Raw genomic sequence first — 19,135 nt, 5'->3', positions numbered from 1 at the left:
GGCTGCCTATAGAGAGTAGAGAGCATAGAACTGGTGAGGGGAAATAGGATGGAGGCTAGGGAAGAACCAAACCAGACAAAGGTTTAGCTCAGACCTCTGAGGAAGACCTACTGTCGTGAAGTAAGGAATGTGACCAATCTAACCTTTGTGTCTGAGGTACGAAGAAATACCAAATCAAAATCAACCAAATAAGGCCGGGCACGGTGGCTCACGCCTATAATCCCAACACTTTGGGAGTCCGAGATGGGTGGATCACCTCAGGTCAGGAGTTCAAGACCAGCCTGGACAACATGGTGAAAATACAAAAAATTAGCCGGGCATGATGGTGCATGCTTGTAATCCCAGCTACTCAGGAGGCTGAGGCAGGAGAACCACTTGATCCTGGGAGGCGGAGGTTGCAGTGACCTGAGATCACGCCATTGCATTCCAGCCTGGGCGACAAGAGTGAAACTGTGTCTCAAAAAAAAAAAAAAAAGGATTCCATAACCCAAAACAGAAAACCCCTCCAACAACAAAGTTAGAAGACCATATGGAAACTTTAGAAATAGTCCAAGTACATGTTAACTTCTACGTTAAAATGATTTTCAAGTAGGGAGAAAGAGAAGGACACAGAGGACGAGTCTGGCTTTCTCTGTCCCTCCCCTCCCTGTAGTGCCGTGAGTGGGGGTGTAAGTGACAAGCCCTGAAATGTGGAATTGGTTCAGTGAAGAGGGGCGGCCAATGAGAATGGCCCCATCCCTGGTTGACAGGTGGCAAAGCTTGACATGCAGTAGACAATCCATCGGTTAAGCTCTTACCTGTGTCTCAGGACTAAATCCACATACCCCTCAAGATGGGGGCTTCACATCACTGTTGTTCAAACTTTGAGTTGTGGCCCATTAATGAATTGGGAAACTCAACAGAAGGCAAGTAGTAAGGTACGCATTGCCATATCAAACTTCAGTGTCAACCGTGCATTTCCAAATGCATTATTTTATTCACTCACTCATTCAGTAGATACTTGTTAAGCAGCTGCTATGTGGCAGGCACTGGGGATCCAGGAGAAAGTAACACACACAAATGTGCATGTGTGGGTGCTTGTGTGTGTACGTTCTGGATCATAGCATGAAACTCGTCTCTCACAGTGGGTTGCAGTCAAAGGGCTGCCACTGCCTGGGGGCTGGGTGGGAATGTCAGGGTACTGGGGTGTGGCTACTTCCTATGTGGGTCAGAAAGTTACAAGAACAGAAAAGGCCTCTGTTTGAATTCCTTTTTGGCACCAGGGGACACATGGGCAGCTTTGTAAGAGAAACCCTGCCTGTATCCAGCAGCCCAAGTTTGGTGAGGGTCAGAATATCATGCACAAAAACTGTGTTTCCTTTCCCGAGCTATTGTTAGCACAAGTGCAAACAGTTAGTGAATCACGCTCCTTGGTTCATGGAAGCCAGTTTTCTTCGTAGGACCATGAAGACTCTTCTTTTTTTTTCTTTTCTTTTCTTCTTCCTTTTTGTTTTTTTTTGAGATGGAGTTTCTCTCGTGTTGCCCAGGCTGGAGTGCAGTGGCGTGATCTCGGCTCCCTGCAACCTCCACCTCCCAGGTTCAATCGATTCTCCTGCCTCAGCTTCCTGAGTAGCTGGGATTACAGGCGCCTGCCATCACGCCCAGCTAATTTTTGTATTTTAGTAGAGACAGGGGTTTCACCATGTTGGCTGGGATGGTCTCAAACTCCTGACCTCAGGTGATCCACCCGTCTCGGCCTCCCAAAATGCTGGGATGACAGGTGTGAGCCACCGCGCCTGGCCAGACCTTTTGTTATATGTTATTTTCCCCTCTTGACTCCATTTTGCCTTCCCAGTTTCTCTACTCACCTGGGCCTCCACCTAGAGCAAGTTGCCTCATCTCTCCGAGGCTCCGCTTCCTCCCCTGTGAAATGGGAATAGCAGAAGTCCTGCCTCGTAGCAGGTGTTGTGCTGTGATAAATGAGGAAACACCTTGGAGAATTTAGGGCAGTGGCTGGGCCTGAGGACAGTGTCTGTGTTGCCTGGGCCGGGGCAGGGTCTGGGCCAGACGGGGTTCTGTGAGGTTGGATTCCTCCTGCAAGGAGAGCTGTTTTTCTGCAAAGCCCCTTCCTCCTCCTGCTGCAGTTTCTGGATTTGAGGGACTTTACTCCCCGGAAGGGTGAAGCAAGTAGGGCCAGAGCTGAGAGTCCGGTGGCCGAGCCCACAGGAAGCTGGGGTCTGTGGCTCAGATGCTGAATTGGGCAAGAGTAGAGAACCAGTCCCTCTGATCCTGGTCAGGGATATTTGGAGACACTCACAGTTCTGGGAAATACAGAGGCAGGAAGTGAAAGAGGGAGGAACAAAGGGAAACGGTAAACTGCACCCCAGCCGCTCCTGGCCTGGCACCTCTTCCAAATGGTGCAATGAATGGGGTGAGTGGCATGTGGAGTTGAGGGCAGCCCAGGGGACGCCCCGTCTCTGGGAATAAGAACAGAGATGGCCCCATCCCCTGCCCCCACCCCACAAATGAATTACAGCTCTGTTTCCTCTTCTGTTTACTGTCCAAAGTCCCAGGCCAGGAGGTGCCAGGTTAGAACTTGGACACTCAGACCCTCCGGTGCAGGCCTTGCCTGGACCAGCCCCTCCTCCACGCTCCTCTCCTCTATGAGCTCCACCTGCCCCAGTTCTCCTGGCTTTAACTCCTCCTTGGCCAAGGCCGGGATTGCCTGCAGGAGCCGGGTGTCGGCTCTCCACACCTCTCACAGGTGACTGAGGCTGGGGAGGCAACTGGGACGAGGATGTTTGGGAACAAGGAGGCCTTAGTTCAGGGACGGGGAGGACCCCGTGGGAAACTGTGGGGTGGTCTGATCCATGAGCGTGGGGAGGGGTCTCCTGGCCAGATCAAGGCCCAAGAGGTCTCCTGAGAAGGGACAGGACCCAGCGGGATTTCAAACCTCAGTCCAAACCCCCTGCCAACCTCAGATCCAACGCAGGCCACCACCCCGACCCCCTCTGACCCTGCGTTCCGCCCCGTAGTCAGCCTCCACGTGACTCTGCACCTCTGCCCCCGCCCCAGCCCTCAGAGCAACCTCAGCCCAGCCCAGCTCCAGTCCAGGCCCCATGATGGCCAAGGACTTTCAAGATATCCAGCAGCTGAGCTCGGAGGAAAATGACCATCCTTTCCACCGAGGCGAGGGGCCAGGGCCTCGCGAGCTGAATCCCAGGAGAGGAAATCCGTCTTTGAAAGGCAAGTGTGCAGTTTCTGTGGCTTCGCTCCCCTCTGTCTCAGCTCGCCATCGCTTTGTCCCTTTGAGGTCTGTACCGCACCCACTCTGTGAACAGGGACTGAGGAGGGCCCGGCACCCCCGCTTGTCCCCTCACCTCACCTTCCTGTCTACCCCCGGACCCCGGGAAAGGCGTGTGCCCAGATGTGTGGGGAGATCTGGAAGATAACTTCCTGCCCTTCTCCCAACCCAAGAACACGTGTCCCCGTGTGTGCCGGTGCATGTATGTGCCTGTGAGGAACGCAGAGTCAGCTGGGACTCGTGTGTGTGAGGGAATGTTGTGTGTGTGTGTATGTGCATGAGAGCGTGCATATGTTGTGTGTGTTATGTGAGCGTGTATATGTTGTGTATGTGAGTGTATGTGTGTGAGAGCGTGTGTTGTGTGTATGTGTGTGTATGTTGTGTGAGTGCATGTGTGTTGTGTGTGTTGTGCGAGTGTGTTGCGTGTGTATGTTCTGTGAGTGTGTGTTCTGTATGTTGTGTGTATGTGTTGTGTATGTTGTGTATGTTGTGTGAGTACTGTTGTGTATGTTGTGTGAGTGCATGTATGTTGTGTGTGTATGTTGTGTGAGTGTGTGTTGTGTGTATGTTCTGTGAGTGTGTGTTCTGTATGTTGTATGTTTTGTGTGTGTATGTTGTGTATGTTGTGTGTGTGTGTTGTGTATGTTGTGTGTGTATATTTTGTGTGTATGTTGTGTGAGTGCATGTATGTTGTGTGTGTATGTTGTGCGAGTGTGTGTTGTGTGTGTATGTTCTGTGAGTGTGTGTGTTGTGTATGTTGTGTGTGTATGTTGTGCATGTGAGTGTGTGTGTTTATGTGTGTGTATGTGTGCATGTGTGTGTAGAGGTGGGGAGAGTTGGGGTGGGTAGGGGACATGAGCACAGAGAGATCCTGGAAGATTCCTGCTCCCCCTATCTCCCAAGACCCTTCCCTGGATCCTTCTCTAATAAATCTTGACTGAAGGATCCAAGTTTCTTGGAAATTTTTTTTTAGAGACAGGAGTGTAGTGGCAGCATCATAGCTCATTGCAACCTCGAACTCCTAGGCTCAAGCCATCCTCCCACCTCAGCCTCCCAAGTAGTTAGGGCTTACAGGTGTGCACCACTGTGCCTGGCAAATTAAAACTTTTTTTTGGAGAGATGGGGTCTTGCTATGTTGCCCAGGCTGGTGGGAAAAGATTTTAAGGCGAGAGAGATCTGAGTAGTTCTAGGCAGAAGGGCAAGAGCCAGGGATGGAGGAGTGTCAGGTGTGTGGGTGCTGATGGTGGAGCCGGGTTCCATGGAGGCAGGGGGGGCAGGGGCTTGGAGCTTAGGAAGGGGATTGGTTAGTTGGGGTAGGAGAAGGGACTCCTCCTTCCTGAGGCTGGCCAGCCGAGCGAGGGCTGGTGCTGGGCAGGGCAGGGCATGGCACAAGAGGGACAGGTGGTCCCTCTGGGGAGCACTCAGGAACACCCGTAACGTCTCCTTTCCCTGTAGTAGGCTGGCTGGACTTCTCAACAGGCGGTGGCCCCACAGGCAGAGGCCCTGTCTGCCTCACTCTCCTCTGCAACTCCAGTGCCCACACGGCGCCCGCTACATAGTGAACACTCAGAAAGAATATTGAATGCTGCTGAATCTTCTGAGGGTGAGAGAATTTAGAGTTTGAGCAGGAGGCTTGGAGAGAGGCCAGGATTTCTGAAATTAATGGGAGAGCGAGCTCTCTTGAATGGACTGAGGGACACCAGTGAGGGGCTGTCTGAAGGGATGCAGCCAAGTCACTGCGTTTCTCTCCAGCCGCCTGGGTGGTGCGGGCTGGGGCAGTGTCATCATGTGAGCTGACACTGATCAGTGGCTCACCAGGGCGCATCTTCCGCTCCTCCCAGCACTTGATTTTTTTCTGTTACCCCTTTTTCTTTTAAAGACTTCAATTATGCATGTAGGAATGGTCCCGCAGCTCACCCATGCTCTATTTTTTATTCTTTTTTTCTCCCAGTGTTTCATTTTATAGAGTTATAGATGTTCTTAAAGTTAACTAAATTTTCCCCTTCCCCTTCCCTTTCTCCTTCCCTTCCCGCTGCCCCTCCCCTCCCCCATCCCCTCCTCTCCTCTCCTTTGCTTTTTCTTCCTTCCCTCCCTTCTCTCTTTCTCTCTTTCTCTCTTTCTCTCTCCCTCCTTCCCCCCCTCCCCATATCTCACTCTGTTGCCCAGGCTGGAGTGCAGCTGCTCGATCACAACTCACCGTGGCCTTGACTTCTGAGCTCAAACGATCCTTCCACTTCAGCCTCCCATGTAGCATGTGGGTTTCATGTGCCACCACACCTGGATAATTGAAAATTTTTTTTTTGTAGAGATGGTTTTGCCATGTAAAGGAGTTTTGCCATGCTGCCCAGACTAGTCTTGAACTCCTGGGCTCAAGTGATCCCCCCGCCTCGACCTCCCAAAGTGCTGGGATTACAGATGTGATCCACAGTGCCTGGCCCTAAATTTTTCTTACACATTTCTCATCTTCCATTATTTCCGTCCAGTGTGTTTTTTCTTTTCTTTTCTTTTCTTTTTCTTTTTGAGACGGAGTCTCGTTCTGTCACCAGGCTGGAGTGCAGTGGTGTGATCTCAGCTCACTGCCAGCTCCGCCTCCCGGGTTCACGCCATTCTTCTGCCTCAGCCTCCCGAGTAGCTGGAACTACAGGCGCCCGCCACCATGCCCAGCTAATTTTTTGTATTTTTAGTAGAGACAGGGTTTCACTGTGTTAGCCAGGATGGTCTCGATCTCCTGACCTCGTGATTCGCCTGCCTTGGCCTCCCAAAGTGCTGGGATTCCAGGCGTGAGCCACCGCGCCCGGCCAGTGTGTTTTTTCATTTCAGACATTGTAGTTTTCATCTCTAGAAATTCACCTGGGGACGTTTAAATATCTTCCACAATTCTACTTAATTTTTTGAACATAATGGGGGTATGGCTATAGTACCTGTTTTACCGTCCTTGTCTGCTAATTCTAGCATCCGTGTCAGTTCTGGATCGCTTTTGAAATTTACGAACCTCCTCCTTATGCGTTGCGTTTTCCCGTTTCATTGTATGCCTTGTAATCTTCTATTGGCTGCCTGACATTGTCAATTTCACCTTGTTGGGTGCTGGATATTTGTGTATTCCTCTAAATGTTCTTGAGCTTTGTTCTGGGATGCGGTTAAGTAACTTAGAGTTAGTTTGATCGTCTGAACTCTTGTTTTGGTCTCCTCAGACTCTCAGCTCCATCTCCTCAACATGGGGAGTCTCTTGGGCTCTGCCTGAACTTCCCTTTCCTGGCCTGTAACCTGCAGACTCTCTCCAAGCAATAAGCTGGGGAGATCGGGGGGGGCTCATCTCGTTTGCTTCTTATCCCTCAGGGATCTTTACTCCTCCTTGCCTGATGTCCAGCATCTTGAAAGCTGTCATGTTCTACAGTTGTCTGTTTTGTTTTGATTGTCTCTGGGGAGAGAAGGAATCCTCCAATCTTGGGCAGACCCTGTCTGTTAAGTTCAAACTTGCCTAAGAAGCACGTTACGTATTTTAACTCATCTAATTATCTGAGCAATCCAATCGGGTAGCTAGGACTGTGATCTCCATTTTACACATGAGACAATGGAAGCACGGAGAAACTGAATGCTCGTACGTGATCTCAGAGCTACCTGGAGGCACAGCTGGGCTGCCCTGTGGGCAGTCTGGTTTCAGGGTGGATATACCGAGACGTTGCTGGGCTGACCCAGCGTTGGGAGTTGGTAAGTCTGACTGGGAAGCAGGACAGGGCCCTCTGAGTGGAGGGTGCTGAAGACAACAGTCAGGGACCCATCCGTGGAGGGCCAGCTTGGTGGGGAACACCGTGGTCCCGGAACGCTTCTGGATGGAGAGGAAAGCGAAGGCCTCGGAGGAAGTAATGGGGGCAGTGAGAGGGCGGGTGGGGCTGTGCTCAGAGCGGGAGTGGGCAGTGGAGGTGTCAGAGGCCTCCCTGGGTCGAATGGGGTCCTGAGTGTGGCTGCAGCTGGGGGAAGGTGGAAGTCATTGGTGTGCAAAAGATGAAGAGTTATGGAGAGTCACTTACAGGGGCAGTGTCTGACTCAGGACAGTGGCAGGAAGTGACCTGGGGAGGAAGATCTGGGCCCCTGACTGAGCCTCCCCAGGATGTGGTCGTGCTGGGTGAGGGATGATAAGAATGAGAAGACAGGGAAGTCCACAGAGTCAGGGTCCGAGGCCAGGAAGGTGTTCTGTTTGCAGATGGATGCTGCACAGACGGGAGCTCAGGGCTGGGACAACTGGCGCTGCTCTGGGCCTGGAGGCAGCAGAGGGGGAGCCCAGCTCTGTGTGCAGGAAGATGTGGGTGTGTGAGTGTACGTGAGTGGGTGTGTCAGGTGCGTGTTGGTGTGTGTGTGTGGGAGGGCGTATGAATGTGTGCATTAGCATGGGTACCACATGTGAGAGTGGGTACAGCAGAGCATGGTCTTGAGTGTGTGCCAATGTGTGTTTTTGAGTGAAGTGAGCAATGTGTGAGAGTGTGTGAATGCGTGTGAGTTTGTGAGGGCATGTGAATGTGTGTGTCAGTGCTATCAGGGTGCAGATGGATCAAGGGGCGGGAGAGGTACCTGTGAGATGACCTCGGGCTGAGGGGAGCAAATTTAGTATGGAACGAGGTTTCTAGGGGAGCGAGGGCAGAGGGCGCTGGGGAGGAGGCCTTGCGTGGTGGGGGATGAGGACAACAGGTGGGACCTGGAGGGTTGTGCTTGGAGAGTGGGCTATGGTGGAATGACCCAGATTTAAGGATCTCAGTGGAATTTTGGGAGGGGAAGGATTGTTCCAGTATGGATTTTAGGAAGAACACAGGGCCCAGCTGCTGGAGTCTCCAATCTGAGGGGACAGGGGCCTTAGAAGAGCTGAGACTAAGGTCGGAGATGATCTGGAGGCCTCTGCCACTGGCTGGATAGGAGGACAACCATTCACACGTCCCCCGTCTCAGGATGTGTGCCTAGGCAGGGCTGGTCTGTCCCCCAGCTCCTCTGTGGCTCCCAGTCCCCTAGCTCCAGGATCCGGGCTTTGCACACAGCTGATGTGGATATCCTGAGTCGTGTGCATGGGTGTGTGTGCACCAGGGTAGCTGCGTGTGTATATTTGTGCATGGTAATATGGGTGCGAATGTGTAAGGGTGTGTGTGTAATGCTCAAATGCTGGGGTCAAAGCCTGCGATGACTCCCCCTTGGCCCCAACTAATCCCTCCACCCAGGTTATGCCTCCTCAGGCTTTGGCACCCTGCCTTTACCCTCCAGCTCCTATGCCCCTCTCCCACAGGGCCACCTCCTGCCCAGCCCCTGGCACAGCGTCTCTGCTCCATGGTCCGCTTCAGTCTGCTTGCCCTGAGCTTCAACATCCTGCTGCTGGTGGCCATCTGTGTGATCGGGTCCCAAAGTGAGGGTCACAGGGGCCAGCAGGGATGGGCAAGGGGAGGGGGAAAGAGACACGGGCAGTAGCAGGCAGTGACGGGGTGATGGGAGGGGAAGGGATGGAGGCGGGATGGAGCACAAGCTGGGGCAAATGCGGGGCCATTGAGGGGCCGGTCACACAGACGGTGATGGGGACACAGCCCCTCCACCTCATCCTGCCCCCACTGCCTCCTGACAAGGTGCACAGCTGCAAGCAGAGCTGCGGAGCCTGAAGGAAGCTTTCAGCAACTTCTCCTCGAGCACGCTGATGGAGGTCCATGCTCTCGGCACCCACGGTGAGGGGCTGGACGGCTGGGCTCTCGTTTATCCGCACAGGTTTGCTGGGCTCAGTGCTGAGTCTGCAACAGGGCTGTGTGGGGTGCTTGTGGGGGTGCAGGCTGGGCAAGGCATCCAGGAGCCCTGGGGGATGTACAGGAAGGAGGCAGGTGGGGACGGAGGAGGCTAGTGCCAGGTGGTGAGGTTGGATCTGCGACACCTGGAGGTGAGGAAGTCACCATGTCTTGGGCCTGTGAGCAAATCGAGTGTGGCAGGAGCCCATCGGAGCGGGAGGCCGATAAGGGGTGGCCAGAGAGGTGGGGAGGGGCCGGGCCACGCAGGTGAGCTGTGCTGACACAGTGAGGCTTTATTTTGAGAAAATGGGGACCCTTTGGAGGGATTGAAGCAGGAGAGTGGCCTGAGCCACTGTGGCAGTGCAGGGAGCCTGGGTGGGGTCAAGGAGGCCAGCAGGTGGATGCCTGCAACGCCCAGGACGAGGCAGTGGCCCCCTGGTGCCCCAGCAGCATAAAGACGGAGGGATGCTCAGCGGCGAAACAGCTGGCTTTCCGCTTTCAGGAGGCAGCGTGGGTGACAAGATCACATCCCTAGGAGACAAGTTGGAGAAACAGCAGCAGGACCTGAAAGCAGGTCAGAGAGCCTCTGGGGTGTGTGTGCATGTGCGTGCATGTGTACGTGTGTGGCGTGTGTGTAGTGTGCATGTGTGTGTGCGTGCGTGTGTGTGCCTGCAAGCGTGTGTATCTGTGTCTCCGTATGTGTGATGTGGTATGTCATGAATCTGTGTGTGGTGTGTAGTGTGGTGTATATGTGTGTGTGTTGTGTGTGTACGTGTGTGGTGGTGTGTGTGTGATGGGTCTGTGTGTGGCGTGTAGTGTGGTGTATATGTGTGTGTACGTGTGTGGTGTGTGTGTGATGGGTCTGTGTGTGGTATGGTGTGTGTGTGTGTATGCATGTGATGTGTGGTTGTCTCTTGGTGTATTTGTGTGTGTGATGGATCTGTGTGTGGTGTGGTGTATGTGTGTATTTGTGTGTGTCTGTATATGTGTGTGTGATGGGTCTGTGTATTGTATCTGTAGTGTGTGTATGGCGTGTCTCTGTCTATGTGGGGGTGTGTGCATATGTATGTGTGGTGGGTGTATGTGTTGGTATGTGTGCATGTGTGGTGTGGTATATATGTGTATGTATGTATGTGGTCTGGGTGGCATGTCTGAGTGTGTGTGACGGGTCTGTGTATGTGGTCTATGTGTGGTATACGTGTCTGGTGTGTGTGGTGTGGTCTATGTGTGGTATACATGTCTGTGGGGTGTGTGTATGGTATGGTATGTGGTCTGTCTGTGGTTTGTGTGCATGTGTGTGGTGTGGTGTGATCTATGCATAGTATACATGTCTGTGGGGTGGGTGTGTGGTGTGAGTGTGTATGTGTGTGGTGTAGTATATGGTGTGGTCTATACATGGTGTATGTGTCTGTGGCATGTGTTTGTGGGGTATGGTGTGTGGTGTGGTCTATGTGTAGTGTGTGTGTGTGTGTGTGTGTGTGGTGTAGTGTGTGGTGTGTGGTGTGGTCTATGTGTGGTATGTGTCTGTGGTGTATGTGTGTGTGTGTGGTATGCTGTGTGGTGTGGTCTATGCATGGTGTACGTGTCTGTGGGTGTATGTGCTTCCCCAGCCACAGGCTGGAGCCTGGCAGGTGGGGACCGCACCTGCTGGCCTCACTTTCAGCCTGTCTGTCCTAGATCATGACATCCTGCTCCTCCATCTGAAGCACTTCCCCGTGGACCTGCGCTTCGTGGCCTGCCAGATGGAGCTCCTCCACAGCAACGGTAGGGGTGGGGCTGTCTCCAGGCCCAGTGTGCCTGCCCCTCCGGCTAGATCTCATCCCCCTGCCCCCTGCCCCCTCAGGCTCCCAAAGGACCTGCTGCCCTGTCAACTGGGTGGAGCACCAAGGCAGCTGCTACTGGTTCTCTCGCTCCGGGAAGGCCTGGGCCGAGGCAGAAAAGTACTGCCAGCTGGAGAACTCACACCTGGTGGTCATCAACTCGTGGGAGGAGCAGGTGAGGCCATGCTTCCCCCAGGCAGGAGGAAGCCCTTGGAAGGCCGGCTCTGGGAGGCTGGATCAGGCTTATTTTATCCCTTTTTTTTTTTTTTTTTGAGATGGAGTCTCGCTCTGTCACCCAAGCTGGAGTGCAGTGGTGCGATCTTGGCTCACTGCAAGCTCCGCCTCCTGGATTCACGCCATTCTTCTGCCTCAGCCTCCCGTGTAGCTGGGACTACAGGCACCCGCCACCACACCCGGCTAATTTTTTGTATTTTTAGTAGAGACGGGGTTTCACCATGTTAGCCAGGCTGGTCTCAATCTCCTGACCTCGTGATCCGCCCGTCTCGGCCTCCCAAAGTGCTGGGATTACAGGCGTGAGCCACTGCGCCCGGCCTATCCTTTGAATCTGAAAAAAGAGTCCAGAAGCAGAATTGTGGTAGAGCTCTGGCAGGTTCAGTGAAACAGACATTGAATCTTTTTTTTTTTTTTTTTTTTAACTATGTTCAGCTTTCTGATCTAAAGCAGCCGTTGATTTTAAGAGGTGGGAGTTTGCAGCCTGGAGCTCGACAAAGAGACAGGAGCCAGGCAACCAGGTGATGTGGAGCAGGTCAGGAGACAGAATGCGAGACAGGATGACCAAAGGGGCCAGGACAGGGCGGAGAACACAGGAAAGGCAGTGAGAGTTCCTTCTTGCTATGCTGGCCTTCGGAGTGCTGGTCACGTGGATGAAGGGAACCCAGCAGGCAGGAACCCCGTGACTCACCCGCAGAGGGTGACCGGTTCCCTCCAAGGTGCTCTGTCTCCCCTTCCCATGGCTGCTGCCAGAGAGCAAAGTTCACGGAGAAGAATCAGCCCATTAGAATAGACAGGACAGTTTTGGAAAAGGAGGGTAATAATGGTAACATTTACTGAGCACTTACTATGTGCTTTCATACTTTCACTTCTTCAAATCCCACGGTCCCAGGGCACAGGCGCTCATATTTTTCCCAGTATGAGGGAAGGGAGGATGTCCGCACTAAGGGACAGAGATGTTAAGTAACTTGTCACACAGCTAGCGAGAGATGGGGCCACAATTGAGACCCACACAGCTGCTTTAGCCAGTGTTTTCAACCGCTACGTGCTGCCTTGGTACTGTGGGGTCTATGAGGGCCTTGTTCTGTATGAACTTGGAAGTTTTTTTTGAGACAGAGTTTCACTCTTGTTGCTCAGGCTGGAGTGCAATGGCGCGATCTCAGCTCATTGCAACCTCCGCCTCCTGGGTTTAAGTGATACTCCTGCCTCAGCCTCCTGAGTAGCTGGGATTACAGGTTCATGCCACCATGCCCGGCTAATTTTTGTATGTTTAGTAGAGACAGGGTTTCACCATTTTGGCCAGGCTGGTCTTGAACTCCTGACCTCAAGTGACCGGCCCACCTCAGCCTCCTAAAGTGCTGGGATTCCAGGTGTGAGCTACTGTGCTTGGCGTGAACTTGGAAATATGTTAATGCCACAGTAGTTAAGCCATGTGATACGGGGGCCAGAATATATGTATTGTTTGCATTACATCAGGCTCTGTTAGTGCTTTACAGCATAGAGTGAGTACGAACATATTTTGCTTTACTGGTCAGGTTGAACTTGCCAGCATTTAATCAGTTTTGACCTATACAAATGTCAGTTTCATGAAGTTCAACCTAAGATCTCAGTGCTCTGTGATCTGGCACACAGTAAGCTCATGGCCACTACGACTTCATGGTGGATGATGCTTCATGGTGGATGATGCTTTTGTCATTATGAAGCCAACATGTGGCCCACTTAATGCTTTTTGCCTTGAATTTATCTGATATATAAATACCACAGTCCTTGATTTTTTTTTTCACTTGCATTTGCTTGCTGTATCTCTGTCTATCCTTTCGTTTCTTACCTTTTCAAATCTCTGTTTTAAATTAATGATTCTAAGTCTTGACTATACATTGTAATTTCTTCAAGAGTTAAAAAAAAAAATATCGACTCCTGGATCTCACCCTTAAAAGTGCTGATTTAGGCCGGGTGCAGTGGATCACACCTGTAATCCCAGCACTTTGGGAGGCCGAGACAGGCGGATCATGAAGTCAGGAGTTTAAGACCAGCCTGGCCAAAATGGTGAAACCCCGTCTCTACTAAATATACAAAAATTAGCTGGGCATGGTGGCGGGTGCCTGTAATCCCAGCTACTTGGGAGGCTGAGGCAGGAGAATCACTTGAACCTGGGAGGCAGAGGTTGCGGTGAGCCAAGATCATGCCATTATGCTCCAGCCTGGGCGACGGTGTGAGACTCAGACTCAAAAAAAAAAAAAAAAACTGATTTAAATTAATCTTGGCTTCATCCTGGATCATTCCCTGAAGGGTACCACGGGGCAGCTAAGCTTAAGGTATTTCTCCTGTATAGCTTTTTTGTTCTGTTTGTTTTTGAGACAAGATCTGATTGCCCAGGTTGGTGTGCAGTGGCATGATCTCAGCTCACTGTAACCTGTGCCTCCCGGGCTCAAGGGATTCTCCAACATCAGCCTCATGAGTAGCTGGGACTGCAGGTGCACACCACCACACCTGGGTAGTTATTTGTATTTTTAATAGAGACGGTGTTTCGCCATGTTGCCCAGGCTGGTTTTGAACCCCTGGCCTCCAGTGGTTCACCTGCCTGGGCCTCCCAAAGTGTTGGGATTACAGGTGTCTGAGCCACTGTAATCCAAAAACTGTGCCTGGCAGGTTTTGTGTTTGATGTTTAAAATCTAATAAGTACCTTTTCTTTCAATAGGTGAATGTCTTCTTTATATTTTAATAGCTATGTTTAATTCTAGTCCTTTCTTTTTTCTGCTTTACATGCTTTTTAATTTCTTACAATTGCTATGTGAGAGGTGTTCTTTTTGTTTTCTCCTTTATGGTATTTTGGAAGCTATGTAGTTTATTTAGAGTTATTCCAGTGATTGTTTGTATAACTTTAATAGGCTGAAAATTATTGGCTTTGAAAACTAAAAGTTTGTATAACTTCCATAGGAAAAGTGAGGAGACCAGGACACCTCTTATTCCCATGTGTCTGTGTCTTTCCTTTCCTAGGTTCCTTAAGTGTTTTATCTGAAAAAAAATTTTTTTTTCTTTTGAGACTGAGTCTCGCTCTGTTGCCCAGGCTGGAGTGCAATGGTGCAATCTTGGCTCACTGCAACCTCTGCCTCCCAGGTTCAAGCAATTCTCCTGCCTCAGCCTCCCAAGTAGCTGGGGTTACAGGCATGCGCCAACACACCTGGCTAATTTTGTATTTTTAGTAGAAACGGGTTTTCTCCATGTTGGTTAGACTGGTCTCCAATTCCCGACCTCAGGTGATTCATTTGCCTTGGCCTCCCAAAGGGCTGGGATTACAGGCGTGAGCCACCATGCCTGGGCTTTTTTTTTTTTTTTTAATGTAGCTCAAACTTTTCTTTTCAGTTCCTTTCCTTATCATGTTCTCTCTCTCTCTCTTTTTTTTCTTTTTGATATCTTCTTTCACGTTTTATGTCATTCTTTTTTTTTTTTTTTTTGAGACGGAGTCTCGCTCTATTGCCCAGGCTAGAGTGCAGTGGCCGGATCTCAGCTCACTGCAAGCTCCGCCTCCCGGGTTTACACCATTCTCCTGCCTCAGCCTCCTGAGTAGCTGGGACTACAGGCGCCCGCCACCTCGCCCGGCTAGTTTTTTTTGTATTTTTTAGTAGAGACGGGGTTTCACTGTGTTAGCCAGGATGGTCTCAATCTCCTGACCTCATGATCCGCCCCTCTCGGCCTCCCAAAATGCTGGGATTACAGGCTTGAGCCACCATGCCCGGCCTTATGTTATTCTTTTTAAAAATTTTTGAGTATGTAAAGAAACTGTTCTCCAACATCCCCTCATATTCTGAAACAAAACTTCTTTTCAAAGTCTATTTTTCACCTCTCTTTTTGATATCACAATTCTTTTTTCTTCTACCTCATCTTCCTCTTTCTTTTTGGGGGCGTAAGTTTCGTGTTGATTTTCTCTGTTACTTTTGTGAATGGGCACAATGCTTTCTTTCCTATGGTTCACCCAGGAAAGGGGGAATGAATTATCCTGGACTGTCTTCTCTGATCATCTGGCACGATCTGATTCCTTCTCTCAGTCTTTAACACAGAGGGCTGAATGCTGCTCATTTGTAATCTCTGCTCAGTTGTTCCGTTTCTTTTTTTTTTTTTTTTGAGACGGAGTCTCACTCTGTCGCCCAGGCTGGAGTGCAGTGACGCCATCTCTGCTCACTGCAAGCTCCGCCTCCCGGGTTCACACCATTTTCCTGCCTCAGCCTCCCGAGTAGCTGGGACTACAGGTGCCCACCACTACACCCGGCTAATTTTTTGTAGTTTTAGTAGAGATGGGGTTTCACCGTGTTAGCCAGGATGGTCTCGATCTCCTGACCTCGTGATCCACCCCCCTCAGCCTCCTAAAGTGCTGGGATTCCAGGCGTGAGCCACCGCACTAGGCCAGTTGTTCCGTTTCTGGTGGTGATGGGAGGGAGGGCAGCAGGTAGCAGCACATAGTGTGTCTCCAGGCACTTTCTCTCCAACTCCGTTGACTCCTCTGAATTTGGGGAGCAGCCTCACCTGCCTCAGGGCTGCCCCTTCATGCATGGGACATTGTCCTATTCGTGGGATTCCAGGATTTAGGGATGCCGCAGTTTCTGGTGCTCAATCAGATGAGGTGAATAACTGCAACCTTAGTTGTTTTTCTAGAGAGTGGAAGTAGAATTAGGCAATTGTCCTTCAAATACTATTGGGGCCCCTTCACAGGCTGTCAGAGGGAATTGTTAAGTGTGCACGTTGCTCAACGGATCCATCCCTCCACTTCCTCCACAAAATGAGGTGACCACACCTTCCCCTCCTACCCTACTGAACCGCAGGACTTAGGTCCCCAGGAACAGCTGTATGTGTAAGAGAAAGCCACTTGGAGGGGCTACCATGCTGGGAGTGTGGGTGTGTGTGAGTCCCGGGGAGCTATCTGCAGGCTCGAAGGCCACGTTCACCCAAGCCCCGGTCAACTGGCTGACTGGGCTGCTTCCTCACACCCCAGGCGCCTTCCTATTTTCCCCCATTGTCAGACTCCATGTAGCTGGATCATAATGGGGTCCGAGCTTAGAAGCTCCTGGGCCTGACAGATCTCAGGAAATGACAGCCACACATACAAGTGAGAGCTACCAGGGGCCGAGGTACTTGAGAGGCGAGTGAAATTGAGATCTTTAGTGGGTCTGGGGTCTGGGGGGCAGTAAGAGCAGGGACCAGGGTCGGGATCCCAGGAGTTCGAAGCTGTGAGCAGAAGACAGGGAGAGAACCGGAGCTTGGGTAGAGCCATAAGCTGGGAATGAAGGGGGACACCGGGCCAAGGTTGTGAACAGGGGACAGTGGCCACTAACTCAGGTGCAGGATTGGCTCTCTGTCTCTGCAACTCCCTGCAAAGTGTGGTCACTGCAGGGCCCATCTTAGAGGGCTTCTAAGGATTAAATGAGATCGTCTTTGCACAGACAGCACAACGTCTAGCCCAGCAAATGTGCACTGAACAATAGCTAGAGTGACAGAAGAAAAAGCTAGGAAGCAGCCTTGTTGGGAGCTGATGCTTCAGCCTGGGCGCAGATCAGGCTGGGGAAGACTGAGTGGGGGCCACAGCTCCATGCCTGCATAGAGGGAGGATAAAGGCACAAGAGACTATAAGCTTCCTTCTCGCCTGTGTTTCCAGAAATTCATTGTACAACACACGAACCCCTTCAATACCTGGATAGGTCTCACGGACAGTGATGGCTCCTGGAAATGGGTGGATGGCACAGACTATAGGCACAACTACAAGTAAGTGGCTTCTTCCCTCATCTCCTTGTTAGATTTCTCTGGGGACAGCCCCCTTGGCCTTTCATGCCAAGCCACCCCGACTCATCCCTCAGGGACCAAATTCCCCAGTCCTCTCCTCCCCAGACTCCCAACCCTTCCAAAGCTGTGCTTTTCTGGGCTGGGGGTGAGGGTTGCTGGGACTGGGGATAGGAAGCATCTTTCTCTGCGGTTGGGTTCTCCTCAGACTGGGTCGCAGGGCACACCCCAGCTCCACTCTCAGCCTTCAAGGAAAATGGTCGTGAAGAGGAGGATGATGGGTAAGTTGCTTTCTTACCACCGTGGCAGAGTCTGAGTTTTCTCTTGCCTCCTTAGGAACTGGGCTGTCACTCAGCCAGATGATTGGCATGGGCATGAGCTGGGTGGAAGTGAAGACTGTGTTGAAGTCCGGCCGGATGGCCGCTGGAACGATGACTTCTGCCTGCAGGTGCACCGCTGGGTGTGTGAGAAGAGGCGGAATGCCACCGGCGAGGCAGCCTGACCCCAGCACACCTCTGTCTAACCCATACCCCACACCTGCCCAGCTCTGGCTTCTCTGTTGAGGATTTTGAAGAAAGGAAGAAACATTGAGACGGGGGTATGGGGAAGAGCTGAGCAAAGAGAGAAAGGAGGTAGTTTAAGAGTCCCTGACCCTGGAGGGCTGAGATCCCACCTCCTTCTGTAATTCATTGTAATTATTATAGTTGTCAGCCTCTTCAATGGAGTAGGAAGGAAGAAAGAAATGCTTGAATCTCTTTGTGGCCTGGTTATTGGGAACTGAGAAACAGCGTGCAAAGGGGAGGGAGAGGGGAGAGTGTGGAAGAGGCAAGGTGTGCGTCCCAGACAGCTGCCCCTTGGTCCCTAATCCCGAGGGACATTGGTCAGGGCTTGGAACAGATAGGCTTAGTGGCTGGCCCCGGTGGGAAAGGGGTCAGCTGGGCTGTGGCTGGAGGGTCCGCCTGGCTCCCAGGGCTCCCAAAGGAAGCATCTTTCTCTGCCGTTGGGTTCTCCCCAGACTGGGTCGCAGGGCCCACCCCAGCTCCACTCTCAGCCTTCAAGGAAGATGGTCATGAAGAGGAGGATGGGTGAGTCACTTTCTTACCACCATGGCTGTCTCTTTTTGACCCCAAGCAGATCCAGACATATCTCCAACACAGGGTGTCACCAACAGTCTCCACACTGGGCAAAATGCCCGCTCCAAGAACATTCTGAAACTGACCTTAAAAAGATTGTTCATCCTTAATTAATTAATTATGGAGTCTTGCTCTGTTGCCCAGACTGGAATGCAGTGGCGCAATCTCTGCTCACTGCAACCTCCACCTCCCGGGTTCAAGCGATTCTTCTGCCTCAGCCTCCCAAGTAGCTGGGATTACAGGTATGCACCACCACGCCCAGCTAATGTTTGTATTTTTAGTAGAAACAGGGTTTCGCCATGTTGGCCAGGCTGATCTCGAACTCTTGACCTCAGGTGATCTGCCTGCCTCTGCCTCCCAAAGTGCTGAGATTATAGGCATGAACCACCGGGCCTGGCCCCATATTTTTTAATTTTTAAATTATAGAAGTAATACATTCTATTAGTAAAAAATGTTTTAAGTCACACACACACACACACACACACACATGAGTGTCCTCTCAGTCCTCCCTCGTCTCCCCAGAGTCAACTCTTTCCTATGTCCCCTGCCAGAGCCTTTCCTGTGTGCATGAGTAGATGCAATATTATGTCACTACATAGTGCCTGTTACGCTTCGCAGTGCCTGGTGGACATTAATCTAATCTATGCCATTACCTGGCAGGTTTTACCTCCTTGGATTTAGCAGCTGTAGAGAATTCCAAGTAGGGATGTAGGATACATTATGTCATCATTCTCTGTGGGGGCAAGTAGTTACCACTTTTGTTTGTTTGTTTTCACATAGAATGTTTCAAAGTAATTTTTTGCTCATAACCTTGTGATAGGTCAAGTTTTCAGTTGCAACATTTTCTAGGATGGCCACTTCAAAATGTACAGGATTGTGATTAAATTTAAAAAATCGTAGGCTGGGTGCGGTGGCTCATGCCTGTAATCCCAGCGCTTTGGGAGGCGGAGGCGGGCGGATCATGAGGTCAGAAGATCAAGACCACGGTGAAACCCCGTCTCTACTAAAAATACAAAAAATTAGCCTGGCGTGGTGGCGGGCGCCTGCAGTCCCAGCTACTCGGGAGGCTGAGGCAGCAGAATGGTGTGAACCCGGGAGGCGGAGCTTGCAGTGAGCTGAGATCATGCCACTGCACTCCAGCCTGGGCGACAG

At 51.4% G+C, this 19,135-nt stretch overlaps 2 protein-coding genes across 6 annotated transcripts in view; both read left to right on the top strand.

Moving 5' to 3' along the window:
• The window catches only part of CLEC10A (C-type lectin domain containing 10A), a 117,619-nt gene that overhangs the window by 69,924 nt on the left and 28,560 nt on the right, over positions 1 to 19,135 (top strand). The window lies entirely within an intron of this gene.
• On the top strand, positions 2,669 to 17,605 carry ASGR2 (asialoglycoprotein receptor 2). 5 transcript variants are annotated; one of them, XM_023184672.1, is made up of 9 exons: positions 2,669 to 2,743; positions 3,055 to 3,225; positions 8,550 to 8,666; positions 8,881 to 8,976; positions 9,533 to 9,604; positions 10,708 to 10,794; positions 10,874 to 11,025; positions 16,729 to 16,835; positions 17,187 to 17,605. In XM_023184672.1, the coding sequence occupies exons 2-9, from the start codon at positions 3,099 to 3,101 to the stop codon at positions 17,350 to 17,352; spliced, it is 924 nt and encodes a 307-aa protein (XP_023040440.1). In that variant the 5' UTR covers positions 2,669 to 2,743; positions 3,055 to 3,098; the 3' UTR covers positions 17,353 to 17,605. The 5 variants fall into 5 exon arrangements, with proteins under 5 accessions (XP_023040440.1, XP_023040443.1, XP_023040442.1 ...); XM_023184675.1 differs by having other exon boundaries at positions 17,299 to 17,593; XM_023184674.1 differs by lacking the exons at positions 2,669 to 2,743; positions 3,055 to 3,225 and adding an exon at positions 7,450 to 7,587.

This window comes from Piliocolobus tephrosceles, chromosome 16 (assembly GCF_002776525.5).
Source record: "Piliocolobus tephrosceles isolate RC106 chromosome 16, ASM277652v3, whole genome shotgun sequence".
NCBI classification, from domain to species: Eukaryota; Metazoa; Chordata; class Mammalia; order Primates; family Cercopithecidae; genus Piliocolobus; species Piliocolobus tephrosceles.
The sequence above is the reverse complement of the archived record's forward strand: the minus strand, read 5'-3'. Positions and strand labels throughout refer to the sequence as shown.

What these genes read in the sequence shown, in the direction of transcription:
- ASGR2 (XM_023184672.1), top strand. Translation starts at nt 3,099, where the DNA reads ATGATGGCCAAGGACTTTCAAGATATCCAGCAGCTGAGCTCGGAGGAA. An exon ending in GCAGCAGGACCTGAAAGCAG is followed by an intron (nt 9,605 to 10,707) that starts GTCAGAGAGCCT and finishes TGTCTGTCCTAG; the next exon opens with ATCATGACATCCTGCTCCTC. An exon ending in GACTATAGGCACAACTACAA is followed by an intron (nt 16,836 to 17,186) that starts GTAAGTGGCTTC and finishes TTGCCTCCTTAG; the next exon opens with GAACTGGGCTGTCACTCAGC.